Source organism: Equus caballus, chromosome 7, assembly GCF_041296265.1.
Source record: "Equus caballus isolate H_3958 breed thoroughbred chromosome 7, TB-T2T, whole genome shotgun sequence".
Taxonomy (NCBI): Eukaryota; Metazoa; Chordata; class Mammalia; order Perissodactyla; family Equidae; genus Equus; species Equus caballus.
The window spans coordinates 98,523,616-98,548,274 of record NC_091690.1 but is presented as its reverse complement, the minus strand read 5'-3'; the positions used below and the strand labels follow the sequence as shown (position 1 = coordinate 98,548,274).

The 24,659-nt window shown below is 43.2% G+C and overlaps 1 protein-coding gene across 1 annotated transcript; it reads right to left on the bottom strand.

Moving 5' to 3' along the window:
* Positions 1-7,654: 7,654 nt before the first annotated feature.
* Positions 7,655-9,598, bottom strand: LOC100072550 (follitropin subunit beta). Its single transcript, XM_014741631.3, is given in 2 exon segments — positions 7,655-7,892; positions 9,447-9,598. Coding segments are annotated over 2 exon segments (390 nt in total).
* Between the last annotated feature and the right edge of the window lie 15,061 nt (positions 9,599-24,659).

Genomic DNA, 24,659 nt, shown 5'->3' with positions numbered 1-24,659 from the left:
GAGGCCACTGGAAGCTGAAAAGGTAGAGACACAGACTCTCCCCTCAGAACCTCTGGAAGGGACCAGCCCTGTTTACACCTTGACTTTAGCCCAGGGAAACTAACACAACCAGCAATCTCAAAGTGAAAGTCATGGGCCACATCCAGCTAGCACAGTTTTATTCAGCCAGCATTGTATTTTGAGAAAGGAAAAGAAATAAGCCAACCTTTAATAATGGACATGTTTCACATAAAAATCTGTATTTCTGCCTTATCTGAAAACAAAAACAAAAATAAAATGCAGAGATCTAGAAATATAGGCTCTGCATTCCTGTGTGGTCGCCATCCACACGGTGGGTCTGTGCTGCAGCTCCTTGCACCGCTGGATTTGTGCCTGTCAGCTGCTTCTGCTCCACTCCTTAAGCGTCTCTAACTGGGGCTGAACGATCAAGACAAGATTGCACTCTGTTCTTCTTTAGCGGAGAACTATAACTCTGTTCTCATATCTCTAGATAGGCTGAGAGGACTGCATATTTTAAGAAAAAAGAGTTGTGATAAATGTATAATACTAATATAAGATGTTAACAGGAGAGGAAGCTGGGTGTGGGGTGCTATTTTTGCCACTTTTTTGGAAATCTTAAATTTTCTAAAATTAAAAGTTTACTAAATGAAAGTGAACATATTTCTTTCTGAAACTGGACAGTATTATTATGCATTAAACATGCAAGCAAAGCTTTTTTCCGTTGAAAGAATGGTCCCTCGTCATTACTCTCTGGGCCTCTTTGAGCATGAATTTGCAACCTGCAGCCATCTTCATTTTACAGATGAGAATTCTGAGGCCCAGAGAGATCAAGTAACTTGTCCAGGATCACAGAGCTAGTCAGGGAGGAGCCGTGAGTGGGACCCAGGCCTCCCGACTCCCTTCCAGCCAATGTTCTCTTTTCTGCTGCTGAGAGGGGTGATGGCAATAGGGAGAGCATACTAAGGTCTGCATTTCGGAATGCAGAGGAGTCTCACTTACCTTTCTAGAACCCTCTGTTAGAGAAGGAAGCAACACGAGACTCAGAGCAGCCTGCTTGCTTGCCTTTTTCGTTTTTTTTTTTAAAGTCCCTCACTTATATTTCCTATCTGGTATGTACGGGAAACATTCGACATTTGTCCAAATATCAAACGTACCTTGGATTTCTTCACTTTCGCATCAGCAAACTCCAGCCACGCAGGAGAACGTTGCCTCTGAAGGCGGGGGCCTCAGGGTTTGAGGATGTCGGAGCCCAGCCTCGTGATCAGAGCAGAGTGGCTGCGAGGGGCTCAGGTCTTTGCTGATGCTGTTGGGTAGAAGCCGAGGCCGGCATTCTGTGTGGGCTCCTGCCGCGCCAGGAGGCAGGAATTAAGGGATTAAGTGGATTTGGGAGGCTATGACTGCTTCCAGAGCACTGTGCGTTCCTGGCCTTGGGTCTAAAGAGCCTTTGGTGTGGCAGGCTCAGAGCTGGCCAGAAGGCCAAGTTCAGCTGTTGGGAGACTAAACAGGCTCAGAAACAGGCTGGCCGCTGGCCTTCCTCCGCAAGGCCATTTCCATGCTAGCAGCTTTCTCTGGGGCCTGAAGTGGTGAGAGTTACTGAGAGAGGTAGCTTTTCTAACTTTTCCTGCGGTTGAAAACTCTGGAGGAGTCTGGGGAAAAAGGGAAAGGGAGAAGTAAATGATGGCAGCTGCAGCTTTATTGAATGCCCCCTGTGTGCTCACGTGCTGTATGTGCTGTGTGTGCAAGCAAAGCGTTTCTCTATGGAAAGAGTATGCCTTAGTCTGTTTCATTCATTGCGTTACACTTTGGGCATCTCCAAGCATGAATTCATGACCCCTGGACATTTTCATTTCACAGATGAGGATTCTGAGGCCCAGAGAGATCAAGTAACTTGCTCAGTTTCACACAGCTGGTCAGGGAGGAGCTGAGAGTAGGACCCAGTCCCCCTGACTCACTCCTAGCCCAGTGCTCTCTTTTCTTTCTGCAGCTGAGGGGAGTGATGGCAATATGAGAGGCATAATCTTCAGCTCAACCCTCGAGTTCATGCTTCGACTAGTAAGGCAGGATGGTGCCATGGCTATAAGCAGAAACTCTGGAGCTCATTCTCTGTGTTTAGACCCCAACTTAACCACTTAACAGCTATATGACCTGTGCAAACTATTAAACTTTTCTGAACCTCTGTTACTTCTCCTATAAAATGGAGATAGTGATAGTACTCACTTCAAAGGGTGATATGAGGATTATGTGAGTTAAGAAATAAATAGTCCCCAGCTCATAGTAGCTGCCATATAAATGTTAGCTCTTACTGTGACATGGTTATAAATATTATCCCTGTTTTGAAAATGAGGACACAAGCTCAGAGAGGTAACCAGCAGCACACAGAAAGGAGTCAAGCTGGGATTTTTCACTCACATCTCTGCTCTAAATCATCTACTTTGCTACCTATTAGCAATGAGGGTTTTCTCAGACCAGTATTCCTTGGCCACTTCTCTGGGCAGCCTGTGGTATGTAAGCAAAGCTTCTGTGTTCATGTTGGTAAAATATCGGTAATCTGATAGGTCTTAGATCTTTCACCTTCTCCCTTTAAGTTCTTGTCTTGAATATTTTTTTCCTGTTTTCTATGTGAAAAGAAATGCAAGGAATAAATGATATAAAGTCCAAACTCAGTAAGCTGACTGAGTTTCGTTGGTAGGTAGTAACACCAGGTGCAAAGAAGAATGCTTATCTTTGAAATAGGCAAAAGGCTTTGTCTTAACGGTTCAAACCTCAGTAAGTAAAAACAATCACTTCAGGTTCACTTGAAAAGGAGTGGTGTTTGACCACAGGCTGACTACACAGACCCGTAGTGCTCAGAGAATAGTAAGACAGAGTGCTGACCAGGTCATTAGAGCCTCGTACCCATCAGGCATCCAGCCAGGAGCTCAGGACTTCATCGTCATGTATCCACGGTCTTCGAAGACCTTCCATTCACATCTGTTGTTTGTGGTTATTTACTGTCTTCTGTCTGGGTCTATTTTGCCCTTTATGAATCCCCACACTTTACACAAGTCCTTAACATACAAAAGAATATTGATCAGGACCATGGAAGGGCCTGTCTGGACACTGGATTATTCAAAGGACAATCGAATGAACTGCTAATCTTCAGGCTGACGATGAGAACATAGTTGCTCTCCTTATGTGAGTGGTGTTCAAGCAGGAAAGAGATTAATCTTGTTTTGGATGGTTCCAGGAGACAAAACTGGATAGAAATTGCAGGGGAAAAGATTCTCAGTTCAGTTTGAATCAATCCAATTAGACCACGAAAATGCCAAGGGTTTACACAGGAGGGAGTGAGGCAGACAGGATCCCTGCATCCAGGGAGCCGCTAACTCGTTATTTTGATGACCAGAGCTGCAGCGTGGTTTGGCATAAAAGTGTTGCAGAAATACAGATGTATGTGGTGGTCTACACTTTACAGTTAGCCACACCTGAATCAGCTAGTTTGGTTGACAAAGTGTTTGGCATAGTGAGAAATATTCCAAAGAGAGTCTAAAAATGAGGAGTGCAGAGTTGTAGTTCTGATCATCTTGCGGCCTTTGTGATCTCGGGCCCCAGTGTTAACAGCCAGTAAACGGCAGCTTTGAGCTGGAGGCTTCTATTCTCTCTCATTCCACAATTCTATTCAACTCTCATTTTGTCCTTACGTCTTTGTTCCATCAAAAAAATATAATCACATCTCTTCTTGAACAACAAGGAAGATGATTATTATGAGAGACCCACCAATTTAATATGTACTCAATTTGAGAATTTCAAATTGGATGAAAAAAAAACATTTGGAAAGAATAATCCTTTTTTTAAAATAATTTATTTTAAGTTCTTTTCCAGCTTTATTGGGGTATAATTGACATCCAACACTGTGTAGGTTTAAGGTGTGCAATGTGATGATTTGATATGCGTATTATATCGTGAAATGATTACCACAAATAAGGTTAATCAACATCCACCACCTCACATAGTTACCTTTTTGTTTGTTTATTTCTGTGGTGAGAACTTTTAAGATCTCTCTTAGCAACTTTCAAGTATACAACACATTTAACTATAGTCACCATGCTGTACATCGGACCCTCAGAACTTACTCATCTTATAACTGGAAGTTTGTACCCTTTGACCACCTTACCCATTCCCTCTGTCCCCCAGCTCTTGGCAATGACCAATCTACTCTTTGTTTCTATGAGTTCAATTTTTTTTTTTAATTCCACATATAAGTGAGATTATACAGTATTTGTCTTACTCTGTGTCTCTAGTTTCACTTAGCCTAATGCCTACAGGTCCATCCATGTCGTCTCAGATGGCAGGATTTCCTTTTTATGGCTGAATAATATTCCATCGCATATGTATATATATACACACATCTTATTTATCCATTCATCTGTCTACAGAAAAGTTGTTTCTATGTCTTGGCTATTATAAATAATGCTGCAATGAACATGAGAGTTCAGATATCTCTTTGAGATAATGATTCTATTTCCTTCTGATATATACCCAGAAGTGGGATTGCTGGATCATATGGTAGCTCTGTCTTTAATTTTTTGAGGAACCACTATACTGTTTTCCATGGTGGCTGTACTGATTTAAATCCCACCAACAGTGCACAAGAGTTTCCTTTTCTCCCCATCCTCACTAGCACTCTTTGGTCTTGCCTTTTTGATAATAGCCATTCTGACAGGTGTGAGGGGATATTTATTGTGGTTTTGATTTGCATCTCTCTGATGAGTAGTGGTGTTCAACACCTTTCATATACCTGTTGGCCATTTATATCTTGTTTGAAAAAATATCTGTTTAGGTCCTTTGCCCATTTTCTAATCAGATTATTTGTGTCTTTGCTATTGAGTCTTGTGAGTTCCTCATATATTTTGGATATTACCCTCTTATCAGATATGTGGTTTGCAAATATTTTCTTCCATTCTGTAGGTTGCCTCTTTATTCTATTGATAATTTATTTTGCTGTGCAGAAACTTTTTAGTTTGATATAGTCCCACTTATTTACTTTTGCTTTTGTTGTTATGTGTTTATGTTGTGGTGTCATATCCAAAGTATTCTATTGTTTTTGATGCTATTATGAATGAGATTGTTTTATTTTTATATTTTTTGCTGAGGAAGATTTACCCTGAGCTAACATCTGTGCCAGTCTTCCTCTGTTTTGTATGTGGGTCACCGCCACAGCATGGCTGACAAGTGGTGTATGTCCATGCCCAGGATCTGAACCCATAAACCTGGGCTGCCGAAGTGGAGTGCACTGGACTTAACCACTATGTCATGGGGCCAGCCCCTGAGATTGTTTTATTTTTTTTCAGATAGTTTGTTGTTAGTCTATAGAAACACAACTGACTTTTACATGTTGATTTTGTATCCTGAAACTTTACTGTATTCGTTTATTAGTTCTAACAGTTTTGGGGTGCAGTCTTTAGGGTTTTCTTACATGAGATCATGTCATCTGTAAACTGAGACAATTTCACTTCATCTTTCCTGATTTGGATGACTTTTATATCTTTTTCTTGACTGATTGCTCTGGTTAGGACTTCCAGTACTGTGTCGAATAGGAGTGGTGAGAGTGGACATCCTTGTCTTGTTCCTGATCTTAGAGGAAAAGCTTTCAACCTTTCACCATTGAGTACGATGTTGAGCTGTAAACTTGTCATATATGGCCTTTATTATGTTGAGGTGCATTCCTTCTATACCCAATTTGTTGAAAGTTTTTTTTTTTAATCAAAAAAGAGTGTTGAATTTTGTCAAATGATTTTTATGCATCTATTGAGAAGAGTAATCCTTGATATTCATGTGCTCAAAAGTATATTAGCTTGAGCTTTTAACTAGATTCCAAAAAAGACTTCCCACTGAATCTGAGCTACAGACAAATAAGATATGCTAAGGGTTTCCGATAATAAATCAATTTTAATGTAGACTGAGGGGTGAGGAGCAATAGGGATAAATTAAGAAAGTGATGACTTCAGAAAATGACAGAAAGTTTCACTGAAGCAATTTTGGTGGGTATATTTTAGGGGGAAAAGGCCACTAAAATCCATTGGAATTCTTATTGATATTTCCAAGGGAATGATGAGCACAGGTAATATTTACAGAAGCATTTTAAAAGATTTTATTTTTTCCTTTTTCTCCCCAAAGCCCCTCCAGTACATAGTTGTATATTCTTCGTTGTGGGTCCTTCTAGTTGTGGTATGTGGGACGCTGCCTCAGCGTGGTTTGATGAGCAGTGCCATGTCCATGCCCAGGATTCGAACCAACAAAACACTGGGCCGCCTGCAGCAGATCACGCAAACTTAACCACTCGGCCACGGGGCCAGCCCCTACAGAAGCATTTTAAAATACAGTTCTAATAATTTCCCACTAATATTATGAAAATACACATGTATGTGTCACGTGTGAGTAGTTCAAGAACGTGAAAAAATCTAACGTGCCTTTGGTAGATCACATTGTTGAGATTTAAGTATGTTTCAAAGTGGAGATCCTAAGAGTTAATATCTTTAAAAGCAATTTAATTCATGAAGCATTTTCAGTGTGTAGTCTTTTGAAAAGAATAGATTTGAGAGAACATATAGTCAAGTGACAAAGCAAATGCAGAGAGCCCAAAAAACACAGCTTTTCTCTCTAGACTGCCAACACTTTTTGAGAACTATTTCTGTGAAAAGTTAATTGACAACTAATTTAAGGTACCTTGTTAAGTTGCTTGATGTGCTGTCACATGGACTTTAAGGTTCCCATCCCACAAAAGGAGGAGGATTCTGGTCGAGATGGCACAGCAACTAGTGACAGGTGATGTCTGATTGCCTGAGAGGGAGTTTTGTGGGAGACTAGAAATTCTTGATCAAACTTTTTTAAGCAATAGACTATGTACGGGATAACAATTCTGGAAAAGATATTTAGTGGTTTTACCATTGAATTTCCACAGGCCCAAATTAATAGTTCTTGCCTTGGCTTTTAATTCAAATCTGAAATAAAAATTAAGATTTGGTATTTCAGACTGCAAATCCTGAATGGTTGCCCTGTTCCTGGCTTACCATTCTCCTCCCCTGCTCCCACCTGCACAGGTCAACAACAGCTTCTCTGCCAGGAAAACACAGACAAGGTGGAACTGATGCCGCCACCTCTGTGGATCAGCAGAAAAGTGGGCAGTCTTGGCTCAGTCGCCGCAGCTTCCTCACTATCCCCTCAGTAATCTACAACTAGACATAGAGCTAGGTACCTGCTGTATGATGCTATATAGCAGCATTGGCCGTGCTCCTGCAGGCCATGCATCTACTAGGAGATTGTGTTCCATTTAGTTCTCCTACCTAATCATCTTGAGACCTCCTTCTCGCAAGTCTAGGTTTCTCATCTGTAAAATCATGAGCATGCTCTAAAGGACCTCTAAGTCTATTCAAAACGGGAAACAACTTAATTCCAGTTGCATGAAACTGACAGAGCCCAGCCCTAGGACACAGGGTTAAGTGGTGGTGGGCTCCCGCCCCTGCCCTCAGTTCCTGCAGCTCCCGCTCTGCCAGGAAAGCAGAGGTCAGCAGGAGCTCCCACAGCTGTTTTCAGCCTGAGCACATGGGACACACAGACATTTTGGGTAACTTGGTCCTTCAGGACAAGGGCAGGCAGCCCACAGCGTCAGCGCTCTTTATTCCTTCATGTCACCGAAGGAGCAGTAGCTGGGCCCCAGACCTCGCACGGTGCAGTCAGTGCTGTCGCTATTACATTTGCCACAGTGACAGGCAGTGGCCACCGGGTACGTGTTCAGGGAGTCTGCGTGGTGAGCACAGCCAGGCACTTTCACTGTCTCGTACACCAGCTCCTTGAAGGTGCATGTTTTCTGGATGTTGGGCCGGGCTGGGTCCTTGTACACCAGGTCCTGAGGAGTTTAGGAAGGAGAACCTTAGGTTACAATATTCTGGAAGTTTCTGTTTGGCTTAATCAAAATGTGACAGGGATAGAACTGCTTGCTGGAATATTTGCTCTCTGAAAACCAGCTTCTAGGATCCATAAGCATAGGAACCTTGACCTCATAAAGGAGCTCTTCTGGTACCCCACTTTTCTAAACTGTCCTGGAAGTCACAGAAAGTGTAACTGCATCCTTTTGGCCACAGAAAATAAACTGCATCCTTCCTCCCCACTGTGATAGTGCTTACATATTTAATATTTCTTGTAAAGCTTTGAATTTGTACAGTATAAAAGAATATAAAGATGAAGGTATGACTTTTAGAATTTTAAGATGGCTTTTTCTTTGGTTCTTACTAACCTGAAACTATATTAATGATAGAAAAAAACACATAAGACTTGGGTTTAATTGCTCAGAAAAATACTTCCAAGTGTTCTTTTCCATGTATATTTGAAGGAGGAGTAACAGTCATAAGCTGACTTATTGATACTTGGCCTAAAGTGTTAAGGAAGTCTCATATCGGATTCTGGACATTCTATTGCCTTTCGGGTTCTTCATTGCCACTGCCTTAAATTCTGTATATTTGCAGGGTTCTTAACCCAAAAGTACATAATACAGTTTCAGTATCAAAACATTTAATTCAGGCCAAATCTTTTTCACTCTTTGACTTGCCCAATGAGAAAATAATTGGTTTTAAGGGAGAGAAGGGACTGCTGTTTAACTCATTTTCCTAACTGGCCACCAGGTCTGTATGCCACCAAAAGTGCAGTAAGGTGAGTTTTATTGATCAAATTAATTTAATATCAAATAAAGCATATTCCTTAAAATGCAGGCTCTTTCAGTTTCAGTTTGTCAAACTCCTGCACAGCCAGATGCCACAGAAAAATGGCAAAGGAGACACACTTTCCCCTTTAACCGGCCTGTTGTGTAGAGGCTGCGAGAGTGTACACACGCGGCTGGACGCCTCCATGCCTGGGTTTTCTGAAGAGTGTGAAGAAGGAAGTGGGTTTGCTGGTTCATTCTGGTTCTAGTCTACAGGGATTGGCTGTTCACAGGCTGCTGGTTGGCATTGGTATTACAGTGGACCAATAAAATAAATTTTATAATTGGCTGCTGGCATTTTTATTTGGTTTTAAATGAATTTTTGTGCTATCATACTGCAGAGGCATGCCTTTTATTATTGCAATTGGCTTTTTGAGGCTATTGACAGCATTCCATGATTAAATATAGATATGTACTCATGCCCATGTTTATCCCTCAATAGGTAAAGCTAGCAGAAAAATACTTTTAAAATGCAAAATTGGCGCATTACTGAAGCATTCATTTACATCCATCTGAGCTGCCCCAAATTTTGTTTTACCTAAATTAAATCCAAACCCAAACGAATATCGTGGTAATTAACCTCAATCACAACACAGACAGTGTTGGCTAAGGGATTCATGGCTGTTACTTGGGAAACTTAAAATATTGGTAAAGTAGAAATTAAGGCAAGTTGCCTCATCCGGACTCTCAGCACCCTCGCTTCAGCAAGGCCAAGCAATGGCCCGCACACCAGGTGGTGTTGACGCTTATGCAGAAGCTGCATTCCTCCTTCTCCATGGCGATGGGGATAGTGGTCAGCTCACAGCTATTGCAGCAGACTGCTTTCCAGCAACAGGAAAGCTAGCAAACCTAGACTGACTTCATCCTGGGCTGGAAGCGAACAATTAGAAACTCAAAGGATTTTAACTGCCATGGCCTTTGACCCAGTCAAAGTGAACTGAAATAAATCTGCTCCCCAAGCTGCACAGTCACGGGCAGCTTCAGCAGGCACTTTCAGACAAAGGGAGACAGATCACTGGTCAGAATTCCCCATGGAATTCTTGAAGCGGAGGTGTGGTTTTTTTTTAGGGTTACCTTAAAATGGGGATTACCTTAAAATGGAAGTGATTAGTTTGGAGCAAGGCAATTTTTGTCATAAGAGGTCCCTTTAATCTCAGTTTAATGACCATTTCAATTTTAATAAAGAAAATTTTGTACATGAGAATTCTTTTTTTGGTTGGTTTTTTGGGTTAACCTAAACATGGGCACATAATTTTGTTCAGATTTGATTACTAGAAGAATATTTCAAAGGCCGGGTTAATTGGTCTATAAAATTAGTTACTTGCCATCCCCGTTTTTAATAGATATACAAATTTTGAGAAAGCAGGCGGGCATGCCTGAACTCCCTACAGGACAGTAATGAAAAGCTCTTCACTGAGAATCTCAATTTGTTTTTTATCAATAATTTCAAAAATAACTATCCCCACTTGATGACTATAGAAGCAGAGAGGCCTGTCGTCTCCTGGGTTGGCTGAGGAATGCCATATACAGAGGCAGGTGTCAAGTTCACCATTTATACTAAATACACGATTCTATTTTTGTATTTTTTTCTTTTTAGATTGGCACCTGAGCTAACATCTGTTGCCAATTTTATTTTCTTCTCCCCAAAGCTCCCCAGTCCATAGCCGCATATTCTAGTTGTACCTCAGTCTGGCTATGCTACGTGGGATGCTGCCTCAGCATGGCCTGAGGAGCAGTGGTAGGTCCGCGCCCAGAATCGGAACCGGCGAAACCCTGGGCTGCTAAAGCAGAACACATGAAATTAACCACTCAGCTATGGGGCTGATTCTTATATTTGTAGTTTTTTGGCTTTTGTTTTTGTTTTCAGGAAGATTAGCCCTGAGCTAACATCTGCCGCCAATCCTCCTCTTTTTGCTGAGGAAGACTGGCCCTGAGCTAACAGCCGTGCCCATCTTCTTCTACTTCTATGTGGGATGCCTACCACAGCATGGCCTGCCAAGTGGTACCATGTCCACACCCGGGATTCGAACCGGCAAACCCCCAGCCACCAAAGTGGAACATGCGAACTTAACCGCTGCGCCACCGGGCCGGCCCCATTGTATTTGTAGTTTTATTCAATTATATTGGGTTTAATTTACTCTTCTTTTTCTACCTTCCTAAGATTGAAGCTTAGATAATTTATTTTGCACTTATCTTCTTTTATAATATAAGCATTTAAAACTACAAATTTCCCTGTACGTATGGCTTTAGGTTCACCCCCAAATCTTAATTCATGTTGAGTTGTCATCATCATTCAGTTAAAAATATTTTCTAATTTCTCTCTTTGACCCGTGGATCACTTGGAAACATATTGCTTAATTTCCAAATTTGGGGGGATTTTCAAGATTTTTTTTTTGTTATTGACTGATTATTTAATTCCATTATGTTTAGAAGATATACTTTATATAATTTTTATCATTTAAATTCTTTGAGATATATTTTTTAGCAGCCTATGGATTATTTTGCTGAGCATTTGTGTGCATTTGTAGAGAATGTGCATTCTTCTGTTTTGGGGTGGAATGTTCTGTAGATGTTAATTAGCTTGACTTGACTGATGGTGCTGTTTGACTCTTCTATATGCCCTCTCATTTGCTATCTGCTTATTCTATTGGTTACTGAGAGAGGAATGTTGAAATTTTCAGCTATAATTTTATCTATTTCTTCTTGAAGTCTATCAGTTTTTCCTTCATGCATTTTGAAGTTCTGTTATTAAGGGCATACGCATTTTGGACTTTTACGTATTATTGATGAATTGACCACCTTATCTTATGAAATGTTCCTTTTTATGCATGGCACTATTCCTTCTCCTGAGCTATACTTCTCCTGATGTTAATATGGTCACTACAACCGTATGATCAGTGTCTGCAAAATATATCTTTTTTCATCCTGAGTCTTTATATTTAAAGTGCTTTCATCTAGGCAGCAAATAGTTGAGTCTTGCTTTCTAAAAACATCTGGCCTTGTAATCCTTGCCTTTTAATTGGAGTCCTCGGAATCTTCACATTTAATATAATTTTGATATTCTTGGGTTTATGTTCACTATATTGTTATTTGTCTCATCTATTCTTTGTTCATTTTTTTCATTTTGCTTATTTCCTTTTGATCTGGTTATTTTTTAGTGTTTGTTTTATCTCTACTATTGGCTTATCATTTGAACAACAAGACAAAAATCATGACTACAGAAGAACTACACAACTTTAATGTAGACAATGAAGACGTTGAAATTGTTAAAGGTTTTGTTTACCTTGGTTCAGTCATCAATGTAAATAGAGACTGCAGACAAGAAACCAAGAAAGGGGCTGGCCCCATAGCCGAGTGGTTAGGTTCGTGCGCTCCACTGCAGGTGACCCAGTGTTTCGTTGGTTCGAATCCTGGGCGCGGACATGGCACTGCTCATCAGGCCATGCTGAGGCGGCGTCCCACATGCCACAACTAGAAGGACCCACAACGAAGAATATACAACTTTGTACCAGGGGGCTTTGTGGAGAAAAAGGAAAAAAATAAAATCTAAAAAAAAAAAAGAAACCAAGAGAAGACTGAGACTCAGAAGGGCAGCAATGAAAGAATTGGGACAGACAATCAAGCATAAGGAAGTGTCATTAGAGGCCAAGGCCAAGATTATCCACACCCTCGTAATCCCAATTACTGTGTACAGGTGCAAAAGCTGCATGGTGAAGGCTGACAGGAAAAAAATGGACTCATTTGAGATATGGTGCTGGAGGAGAGCTCTGTGGATACCCTGGGCTGCCAGAAAGGTGAACGTGTGGGTGCTAGAGCAAATTACGCCTGAACTATCGCTGGAGGGAAAATGATGCAACTGAGGCTGTCCTACTTTGGCCACATCATGAGAAGGCTGGATTGTTTGGAAAAGACAGTAATGCTGGGAAAAGTAGAAGGCAGCAGGAAAAGAGGAAGACCAAATATGAAATGGATTGATTCCATAAAGGCAGCCATAGGCATGAGTCTATAGGAGCTGAGTGGGGCTGCTGAGGACTGGACATTGTGGACATCACTCATTCACATGGCTACCAGGAGTCAGAGCTGACTTGATGGCACATAACAACCAATTGGCTTATCAGCTTGCTATATTACTTCTTTGTTTGTTGCTTTGTTTATTTGGTTGCTCTCAAGTTTAAAATGCATATCTTTACTCAAATAATATTATTCCACTTCACACATAATGAAAGTATCTTATAAACCTTCTACTTCCATTTTCCTCCACTCTCATCCTTTGTGCAATGTTGTCGTTTATTTTACTTTGACATTGTTCTAATCCCTCAATAAGTTGTTATATTTGTCCTAAATAGTTAATTATATTCTTTAAAAGCTTAAAAAATGAAAAGTCTTTTATATTTATATGCATATTACCTTTTTCAACACATCTTATATTGTTTTCCTTCTGCCTAAAGAACATCCTTTAAAATTATTGTCATGCACATTTTCTGGCAATACATTCTCTCAATCTTAACTTCATTAAATATGTCTAATTCAATTTAATTTTTGAAGGATCTTTTTGCTGGTTATAGAATTCTAGGTTAGCAAGTTTATTTGTTTGTTGATTGTTTTGTTTCCACACTTCATCTTCTTTGTTTGTGTTGTTTCTGATGAGAATTCTGCAGTCTTACCTATTTACTCCCTCTATGCAATGTGTCTTGTTTCTGACTGCTTTTAAGATTTTATCTTTATCACTAATTTTCAGGATGCTTTGCTGAATTTATGCTAATTTACGGCCTGCCTTGGTATAGTTTTCTTTGGGTTTATTCTGCATTGGTTTCAGTAGCTTCTTATACAGGTTTATAGTTTTGCTAAATTTGAGAACTGTACAGATAATTGCCAGATTCTGTTTATCATTGCCTTGAATGCAGAGTCAGGAAAACCATTCACTATTTCTTTGGCTTCTGTCTTCTGATGTTTCAAAATATCTTATTGTTTATTTTAAAAACTGTCAAAGTAAGCCTTAAAATAAAGACGAGAATCAGTCTCAATTTTGGTAGGGTCCTAAGACAAGCATTTTGAATCTACTTCTCATAATTCTAGGTGTAATAATTTTCTTAACACCACGTTCCTCTGCTAGACTGTAAACTCCATGAAAGATTAGTAGGAACAGAGAAGGCACTCAGTAAGGTTTTTTTTTCCAGTAAATGAATGAATAACACATGGCCTGCTAACTCAAAGCATGGGGGCAATGTGGATTTCTCAGAAACCAAGACAGGTGGGGAGCTCGTCAAGCAGGGGAAGGTGAGGTTTCAGGTGGGGAAACCACACTAGACATGTTGTCAGAGGTGCCTCCACAGTCTCAATCCAAACTCCGATAAAGGTTGGTGCCAGGCAGTCTAGCCAGGTGGGTGGGCTCAAGAGCAGCTAGAGACTCTGCCCATCTAGACTACATGACCCAACAGAAAGGCACAGATGTTTGGAACCCAACTATATTAGTTTGCTGGAGCTCTCATAATAAAGTACCACAAACCAGGCCTCTGAACAATAGAAATTTATTGTCTCACAGTTCTGGAGCTAGAAGTTCAAAATCAAGGTGTCAACAGGGTTGGTTCCTTCCGAGGTCTGTGAGCAAGAATCTGCTCCACGCTTCTGCCCTAGCTTCTGGTGGTTTGCTGGTAACCTTTGGAGTTATTGGCTTGTAGAGTATCACCTGATCTCTGCCTTCATCTTCATGTAGCATTTCTTCCGTGTGCATGTCTATGTCCAAATCTCCCCTTTTAAAAGGACATCAGTCGTATTGAATTAGGAATCCACCCTACTCCAGTGTGATCTCACCTTAACTTCACCAACTGTATTTCCAATGACCTTATTTCCAAATATGGTCACATTTTGAGGTGCGGGGAGTTAGCACTTCAATATAAGAATTTTGAGGGAACACAGTTCAACCCATAACACCAACAGATTTGGATTTGAATGCTAGCTCTTTCTCTTACTGACTTGACATGTTTTCACATCTGAAAATGGGGATAATAGTGACTACCTTGCAGGGAAACTGTAAAGATTAAATGAGATAATGTCGCCAAAGCACTTAGCTGGAACCTGACACGTCGTAAGCACTCAATCCATGGTGGCTCTTACTGTTCTAAGCTAAATGCCCATTGATTGATTGAAGATATTGTGCTCCTCTGGCATATAATTGAGAAAGAGGTCCATTTTCCATTGGATCCTCTTATCCATTAGAAATAGATCTGGCCTCTGTGAAACCTTTGCCAGTTTCCCTCTCAGTTGGTTTCTGGGGAGGCAGGAAGACTACAGAATCATAAGTGCTTAAATAATTAAGCCAAAGTGAGAGAAAGTTGATAATAAACACTTTTCTGTGCATTATCATTATAGAGCAATATTGCCTAGATAGTTGACCCAGGAAGCTTTATTGATTTAACTGAAACTTAATCAATTAACAACTCAGAAATACTGTTGGAAGTGCCTCTCCAGAGAGCGTGGTAATTAGCAGCTGGCCCCCTTCTGGGCAGTGGCGCTGCCACCTTGCTTGAGTTTGGTCAAGTAATTTTTCAGCTGAGTGATCATCCCAGAGGACATCGTGTCCCTTAATACCACTCCCTCCGTTTCACCGGCTACAGCAAATGAGCCCAGCTTTGCTCCTCAATGGTCAGGACTCTAACCTGAGCCTCCCTTCTCTTGGGAGTGAAGGACACACATCCAGAAATCCAGAGACTTTGGAGGGAGATCTGACGGTCCTGCCTGCTTCTGTGTGGGCAGCTCAGGGCTTCAGCCGCCTGGACGTTCTTCCAAATTTTCTCCCTAGTGTAACTGGGACTGGTTTTTAGTTTGTGTGTTCCTTTATTCCTTCTATAATCTTCCTGGTGGACTGTCTTTCATGAACAAGGAGCGTGCCTTTTTCCCCACTCCTGGTTTCCCATAGGAGCTGTCCTAGCCTCTCTCGAAATCTTTACTGCTCCCCACTGGGGATGATGGTTCTACCTGATTGTCAACTTGGAAAGAAATGCTGAGTCTGCTGGGCCTCACTCTGCCCTCCTTCTCTTAGACTTGGACTTGCCTACAGAGAGCATTCCTCCACTGCTCCTGTTCCTTTGTAGAGGAAGACCGGCCTCTCCCTCAGCGGGTGTCCGCCTAATTTTGGGGTGGAGTTGGCAGGCCAATATTGCTTCTCACACCACGCTATGTTCCAGCTTAGCCTCCATCAGTAATAAGGGGGTTACGTGGGATCCCGTCTGATATTCTCATGGCTCTGTTTCTCAAAATTTTGGGGACTTGTGAAGGGATGTGCAGTGCTATTTGTTTGGGTCTTGTAGGAGACAACGTGGGCCAGCCACTGAGGGTCATCAATAGAGTTGGTCTCTTTAGCCGAGTGGTGATCTCTGACCGGGAACCATTTCCACGTATCTCCTGTTATCACTTCAACCAGCGACTAGAGAATCTCTGCTTGGAAAGGAAAGTCCAAGATGGAATTTGAATATTAGACACCCAAGACACTTAGAGAAAGAGAAGGAAGAAGTAATATTCATGGAGCAGCCATTTTTTCGGTTCCAGATCCTGTGGTGAGCACGTTATTGACATAATTTCATTTAATATTGAAAAGGGCCAAAAATCAGAGGGGATATCATTTTCCCTGGCAAGTCTTTTCTGGTTTGTGAGAAAACAGTGGAAAACTAATCCTTTGTCATTAAACAGCCTCCTAAAGAATATAATTTCCCTGAGTGGACCATCTCTAGGCAGAGAACCAGGGGTTTTCCTAGTCTCTTTCTCATGTGAGTGATTCTTCTAATACTAATCCCGAATTTGGCCTGGCGAGTAGCTTATGATTGAGAGGTGGAAAGAGTGTCAGAGGTGATGAAGTTCTGGTGCTGGATTCTTTTTGCAGAGGAAGAACACATCCAGAGAGGTTAAGGAGTTGTCCAAGATCACATCGCTACCCGGTAGGAGAACTGGGATGAGAAGCACCGCGTCCGAGACCTAGGCTGACCCTCATCCTGCTCTGTCCTGCTGTCCCCTAACCTGGCAGCGACTGACAGCAGTCAGCCACCTCCACCACCAGTTCTGTTTTTAAGACCATCCTCTGCTGGTGAATGAGAAAACAGTCAGAACCCAAGAGCAGCGCTCGAAGGTGAGCCCTTCACTTCATAATGACTGATGTCAGTAGCTTGTGCCATTCTTGCCATTCCCAAGAATTAGCATCTACTGCCTTTCCTCCAGGATGCCAGGCAGCACACAGCTACCTGATGGCAGCTACAACTTGTCTTTTTGACAAGACGGACAGTATTTCAGCAGAATTATATTCTGTAGCATCGATCACCATGACAGGATATATGATAATAATCGGGACACTCACCATGCACCCCATTACACTTCGAAGTTGGTCACTGAAATTTACATTTTTACTCTTAGCCAGTCTTGTCGGCAATTTGTTGAAATTCTCCAATGGTATAATCATTTCTTAGGTGCTTTGCCTCTGATATTTAAGGAAATTAGTAAGGGTATGTAGTTGCTGACTTAGTTTTTTGGGAATGAGTTGAGAATCATTTGGGATTAAGCCCGCCTTAAATGCCGCCTTCTTTGGGGTGTGCGGGGAAGCTGTTCCTGATGTTGCCAGACTGGACCGCGGCTCAGCTCTGGGCTCCTGTGCACCTTGCATCTCTCTCTATCAGAGCCCCTATCACCCTGCACTGTCGTGGTTTCTTCGTGAGTTTTTCTCCTTTCTTAGAAGGTGGGTTCCTTTAAGGTGGGGTTTTTAGAGTCAAATGACCTGGATTCAAGGCCTGGTTCTGCCATTTACCAGTAGTGCATTTTTGGCCAAGTTACTTAAACCGTCTAAATCTCAGCTCATCTAAAGGATGGGTGAAATAATATCCTTCAGAGAGAAGTTTTGAATATTAAACAAAGACACGTGTGTCAAGTGCACAGCACTAGAACTGTACAAAGGAAGCATTTGATAAATGCAAGCAAACATTTACTTTTATTTTAATTATTATCATCCCAGGGCAAAGCATGATACTTGTCACATGGTAGGAGCTAAAAATGAGTGCATGTTGAATAAACGAAAGACCTTGGATATTGCTCAAGCTCTTCTGCTCTGACGTTATCCTCATGTTATGCTGGACGTTAGAGCTGTGTCTGCTTCTCTGGTCTCTTTCCTCCTGGAGCTTCTAGTCCAGGACACGCAGATTTCATCTTTATCAAAGGGGGAGAGATGTGCGATGTGATACAGGTGTGTGTGTGCTTGGTCTGGCCTCTATCCTGGCCTCCCCTTGCTCCAAACGATACCAGACGCCTGTCACCAAGTCAGCCAACCACCCCCCACAGATGCTTAATAGTCAGCAGGACCAAGATACACCCAGCAGGGGTCGGAATTAGAGCCAGAGTCTGTTGCTGAGCCTCCTGGGTAGATTGCCCCTTCTGAGAACAGGCTGGGGCTGGTCTGATATCCTGTGGTAGAGAGTGGAACGGCTGCCCTGGTTGTTAAAATGCTGAAGCACTCTTTATCTTGGGGTAAATGGTCCTGCCCTTGGCCCCCTGAGTGACTTTGCACACAGGTACCCAGCCCCTTTAGACCCTCTCCAGGACGTCTCGGATCTCCCCACAGTCGGGGAACTGAAGAGTTCGTGCCTACCATGGCCAAGGGCCCCCAGAACTGCACCCACTCTGATTGCTGGGTGCCCGCTCGCCTGCTTTTTAAGATTTAGAGTATCACCACCACCACCAAGTGCTCCCTGATCTGCTTCTCAGTCCTGCAGGCTTCTCCTTCTTTCCCAGTGTGCTGGTGTTCTGTCTTGGGGTGCCAGCAACAAGTCTGGGATCCGGGACCACCTTCCTTGCTGTGCTCGACCCCCCAGCACTCCTCTGTCCAGCATGTCCCTGGCGCCCTCTGCATACGGCATGTCTGCCAGTGGTTGAAGTCTCCTCCTTTGAGCCAAACTCCTCTCAAACCTCATGTTAATGGGCCAAACTTGGCCTTTGACTACAGGCCCCTCCCCTTGGGGCAGGTTGGCCCAGCATCCTGTGTAGACAAGGGCATGTCCTGTATTTAATGATTTTGACTTGAATCCTATGTTGACTTTGTGGGGACAGCCTAAGTGTCCTGATTTCAGCTTTTTTAAAAAAATTGAAAAACTATGACAATTAGAGCTATTTTTCAAATTTAATTGGGTATCTTGCTCCCCTCCTCACCCCCCTCATAAAATCTGGCAACCCTATCTTCCTACCTTGAGGACCACGATTTTACCTTCATTTTCTTGCCTCCCTATTACTTTCTGCTGGTTCTTGTTCCGTCTCTGAGCTAAGGGCTTCCCCTCGTCTACAAGGCTGTGTGGCCTACAGGCTAGGTGGGCTGCACCAGTTCCCTGCTAATTAGGACACAATGAGTGAATGGAGAGAATAATAAAAGGAAAGAGTTTGCTCCATAGGATTCTCTTTATCTTTAGGATCACAGCTCTCCGTGTTTAATTACCTTTTGTTTCTCCCTTAGCAATTAGTAAAGTGCCAGTCTGTCTCAGATGTGCTAAGGAGAAGCAGGAGAAGATGTTTTTGTCCACACTTGAGCCACTGTGTTAAAGGAACAGTGGTACACCTGGCGTGGGGGCTGTGGGGGAGTGGAGACAGAAAGTAATTAATATTTATTGAGTAACCACCATGTCCTTTTTTAGACATGATCTCATTTTATCCTCACAGTAACCCTGCAAAGTGTATTCTAGATACAGAGTCTTGTTGAGCCAGGCTAGGTCACTTGCTCACACCCTAGAATTAGTAAACAGCAGAACTTGAATTTAAACCTAGGTTTTCCCACGCAATGCTGTCCTGCCTCACGGTGGGGGCAGCAGCCGTGATCAAAGCCAGAAAACTCAAGGGGAGGGTAACACTCTAAGACAGAGCCAGGCCCACTCATCCTCTTTCTCTTTCACCCTCTTTCTCTTTCTATCTTCTGCTCATTCTAGAACATTCCTGGCGTAGTTCCAGATTCTCAGGATGCTGATGAGCTGATGAACGCAGTCCCTGACCTCAGGCAGTTATATTCTAGGGTAGATTTCAGAGATTGAAAAAGTAATTCCAAGCATGATGTAATCGTGAGAGTTATTTTGGAAGCCTCTAGGGAGATAATGGAGGATGGCAGGTGTTGGAGAGGAGGGGATCAGCAAAGGCCTTGTGAAGACGGAAATGTGAGGGACAAGAATAGTCGAGCTGTGCCAAGAGTCGAGGGGACAGTTGTTTCAGGCAGAAGAGGACAAAGACGCGATGCATTCAAGAAAGTGTGACGAGACTGGCTTGTTCAGTGCAGGGTCCCGCTTTATTTCATTAAGGGAGGCAGGCAGCCTGCCCCAGCAGGGAGAGGTCAGAGTCCTGAGTGCGCAGAGGGGCAGTCACACGGAGAACTACTTGATAGAGAAGGGCAGTCATGCGGGCTGGCTGGATTACAAGTGGTGAAGGAGGCAGAGGCAGAAAGTGGAGATAATGACACACACAAACGAAGGACTGGGGAGGGACATTTAAGTTGAATCATTTGATAAAGACAATCTCCAAGTGCAGTGGCAGCACTGACTTGGCTCGTTTTAAATTTCACCTGGAATGAGAAGACAGTAATATCATAAAAAGCTCCTCTACACTGGCGGAGAAGACAGTGAGTGGCAGCTGGGACTGTGATCAAATCCAGTGTCCCCAGTTCTCTCATTGTAAACCGTTTTCCGAAAGTGCAGGAAGGTCGGCCGACGAAAGTGCACACTCTACGGTAGGCAAGTGCTCCCTCCACGTGCCCCAAATCCAAGCAGGTCCTTCATCACGGAGCACTTTCTGTATTAAATATTAATCAAAATAACTTCATTTTTCAGATTCAATACTTCAAATACCTATTCAGATGATGGATCATGGACTTTAAAGCCGGAGAAAACCTTAAATGCATCTCCCCTCCACTCCCTGCATTGACAGAGGAAGGAGCTGGGATCCAGAGAGCACGACTGAGTGCCCAGCATCACAAAGCCAACTTATGGGAGTTAAACCAGGCTATTGGATTGTTCCGGGGAAAAGAAAAGAAAATCAGGTTGACATTGAGCTTCAGCTCCATCTGAGCTGTCCACTGATAGCATACAGAACTTTTCCTGATATTTCGTCCCATGATAAATATTTATTTTTCTGGCTTCTACCTCTAATGAAATCTCCATGGTAGAGTGCCTGTTGCTGTGAGAAATCTGGAAGGCGTCTCATGAAAAGTGGGGTGAGGGGAGTGTTCATAAAGGTGGCACGTGGAATTAATCATGGATGATGGAACATCCCGGAATCACGTTGCTCTCTGCTGTGTCATGACAATGTGCTCCCTAACCTGCAGAGTCATCGTCTGCTTCCCCTCTTTTTCATTCAACCCCACTGAGCACCTGCTTGGACCCCGGTTCTTTCCCGGCTACCAAGTGCTGCCGTGGAGACACACTCTAGTCTTAGGAAGTTTACCATTTAGATGATTTTGATAATGAGTAGGCAAAAATGGACATCTGTATTAAGGGAAAAAGGGGCAAATAAAATTGTTGATAGAGCTGGAATCAATACTCCTGCAGTGCAGCCTTCAGGGTGAAGCAAAACGAGACAACCAACACCTGGCACCTGGAGCCATTTCCCCGTTGGTCAGGGAGGAGAGAGCTGAAAACAGGGAGGGACGGAGCCGGTCAGGGGATTCCGCTGGGCTCTGACTTGAAGTTAGGAAGGGGCTGGAGGAGCTAATCAGAACTTTTCCTACCATCAGGGTTCAAGTCACTCCATGTTTCTTTGCTAAGAAAAGACTACGTGATAGGAACAGGGGGATGTATTACCACACAGAGATTATCTGGAACCGATGCCCAGGAACCCATCAGTAAGTGCTAACTAAGTCCTTCTCCTTCCACTTGTGCCCACTGGCAGACACTGACCAATCATGGTGTTCCTTTCCCTTTTGAGACTCAGAATCTTTCTCAACACCGTTTCAGACAAACACTAATATATGATTGGAGTTAGTGCATGAGATGAAACTGAATTCCAATCCTTGTGCCAGGGTGTAAAGTACAGAGTCAAGGGACATCAGTAATGCTTGGAGGATCCTGCGTGGCCCAGTAGAAGAGATGGCATGAGTTGGGCTTTGAAAGGTGGGCACATTTTGGGTAAGTGGAGAGCCATCTTGGGAGAGAGTGCCGTGGGACTCGAGTATAGAGATGGTGACGAGCGTAGCTGTTTGGGGGAGATTGAAGATGCTGACCTGAACCGAGGAAGGGGTATGTGCAAGGACTAGGAGGAAGTGTAGTTGGACAAGAGTGTGTCAGATGGTACCAAACATCCTGAATTTGTTGTGATAGGAAGTAGGGAGCTGTGACCGGCTAGTGCGGAATGGTGTATCTCTTTAATGCCTGACAGTGGGAGACAGCGGGATTCTTTGATCTTCCGCATTCACTTGGTACATTCAAGAGAAAACAAGTGTGAAGAAGGGGGATACTATCTTAGTGTTATTATGAAAATGGTTTTGACCTCGTGAATCCCCTGAAGTGGTCTCAGGGCACCCAGAGACCTGCTGTTCTGGACCCCGCTGAGGAGATGGGAAAGGGAAACTACTGGGTGGGGTGGTTAAAACAAGAGCGGTGACATAATCTGACATGTGTTTAAAGAATTACCTTGGCTAGTGTGCTGCAAAAGGATTGTGGGCAGGACGTCACAGAAGTGGAAGCAGGAGACACACCAGGTAGTTGTACCACGGTCCAGGGGTGAAGTGTCCTGGCTTGGATGAGGGTGGCGGTCCAGGGGTGAGGTGTCCTGGCTTGGACGGGGGTGGCGGTCCAGGGGTGAGGGGTCCTGGCTTGGATGAGGGTGGCGGTCCAGGGGTGAGGGGTCCTGGCTTGGATGAGGATGGCGGTCCAGGGGTGAGGGGTCCTGGCTTGGATGAGGGTGGCGGTCCAGGGGTGAGGGGTCCTGGCTTGGATGAGGGTGGTGGTCCTTGGATGAGGGTGGCAGTCCAGGGGTGAGGTGTCCTGGCTTGGAGGGGGGTGGCGGGGTGGAATGGGGTGGAGGCATGCCTGGTTGAAAGTGAGAAACATTTCAAAGGAGCGATCATTGGTTCCTGTTGCTTCTCCTTTGTCTCCTGTCTCCTTCTTCCCTTCACTGTTTCTTTCTTCCTTCTCATTCTATGAACGAGGGTGGCCAGGATATAGTGAGGAAAGGAGATTTAAAAAAAGAAGAAAAGTGGGAAACTGGCCTGCTGAATCAAAGTAGGAAGGCTTTTTCCCGAACCAGATACTTCCTCTCTGTTGTTATCGAAAGAATAAAACAAGAATTAACAGCAATGTTTTAAATATCAGGTGACCTATTAGTCTACCATTTTAACACAGTGAATATTTGGGTTTTTTTCTATCAGCTGTCATGTGCATAGATATTTTTACAATATTGCAATCTACATACATTTTACTCTGTAGTATGCTAATTTAACCTATCAAATATGTAATTGTCCATGTGTCTATATAACTTTAGTTTTAAAGGCTTGTTTTCTTGTGTCTTGTTGCTAAGCCATAATTTATAAAACTCTCTAAGGGTTAACATTTCCATTACTTACATTTTATTCTCTTCTAGATAAACTGTGAGGATTCTCACAAAGATGGTTTTCACTTTTATTAAACCATTCTGCATTTAGGATCTGAGGTGTGGAACAAGGGAGTCAAAAAGGATTGCTAGCTTTTTGTGAGCTTTCTAACCTGGGGAAACTTTCCTCTGGGTATTAAGGACTATCCACTTCTTCAAGAGAAATAGATTAGTAACTGCCAAGTACACGGGCCCCAGACCTTGGAGTCCTTCTTAGGGAGAAAGGGTGAAGGGTTTATGGAAGTTCTTGTACTAGCCTTGAAATTTGTCTATAAATTTGAAAATACTTAACAACCAAAAATAAAGCAAAACTTATCTTTTTCCTTAGAAAGAAAGGAAGGCATAAGCAGAAAGGCCAGACATAAGCGCTAAGAACACACAGAGACTCAGAGCCTAGGTGAGCTTCTCTCATTGTGCCGCATCCTACACTCAGTCCATCAGCAATCCTAGCAGTTCAACCGTGAACATAGAACCAGAGCCTGCTAGTCCTCCTGCCTTTGCCACTAGCACCCTGGTCCAAGCCATCTGTCCTCCTGCCTGGATTATTTCAGTCGCCTCCCCCTGGTCTCCCTGCTTTAGCCCTTGCATCTGTCCTCTCCCCAGGAGCTGGATGGTTCTTTTAAAGTGTAAGTCAGATCATGTCATCCCTCTGCGTAACCTCCTCTAAAGCTTCCCTTCTTATTCAGAGTCAAAGCTAGAGCTCTCAAAGTCACCTGCAAGGAGGGGACCATAGAATTTATTATCCAAAGTGGGACTGCTTGGGGAGAGAAAGAGGGCTCTGTTAGTAATTGTGTCTAGACGGCAGACATGAACGCAGACTGTCCGGGCGTACAGCCACCCTTCCTGCGAGGCTTCCCTGCGCTTCCCTCCACCTCGTGATCTCATCTGTCTCTCTCTCCACCAGTCCTCTCTGGCCACGCAGACCTCCTAACTGATTCTCGAACACGCCTGTCATGATGCCCTTCCTCCAGAAGGCTTCGCGGCTCCTTTCTTCACTTCCTCAGGTCTCTGTACAAAGTCACCTTATTAGAGAGGCCTTTTCCACCCATCCTATATAAAGCAGTGTCTCCTCTTCCACCCACTCCCACACCTCCTAGCCTCCTTAACCCATTCTGTTTTCTTCATAGCACTTACCACCCTCTGATAGGCTTGCTTCTCTGTATGTTGTTTTGTCTCTTTCCTCTAGAATGAGTGTCCATGCAGCAGGGAAATTGCTCTGTTCACTGTTGTATTCCCAGCACTTAAACAGGGCCTGGCATGTGGTAGGCGCTCCATAAATACTGGCTGAGTGAATGACAGAATGTGAATGGATGGTGGTCAGCTGCTTGGATTGACCTGT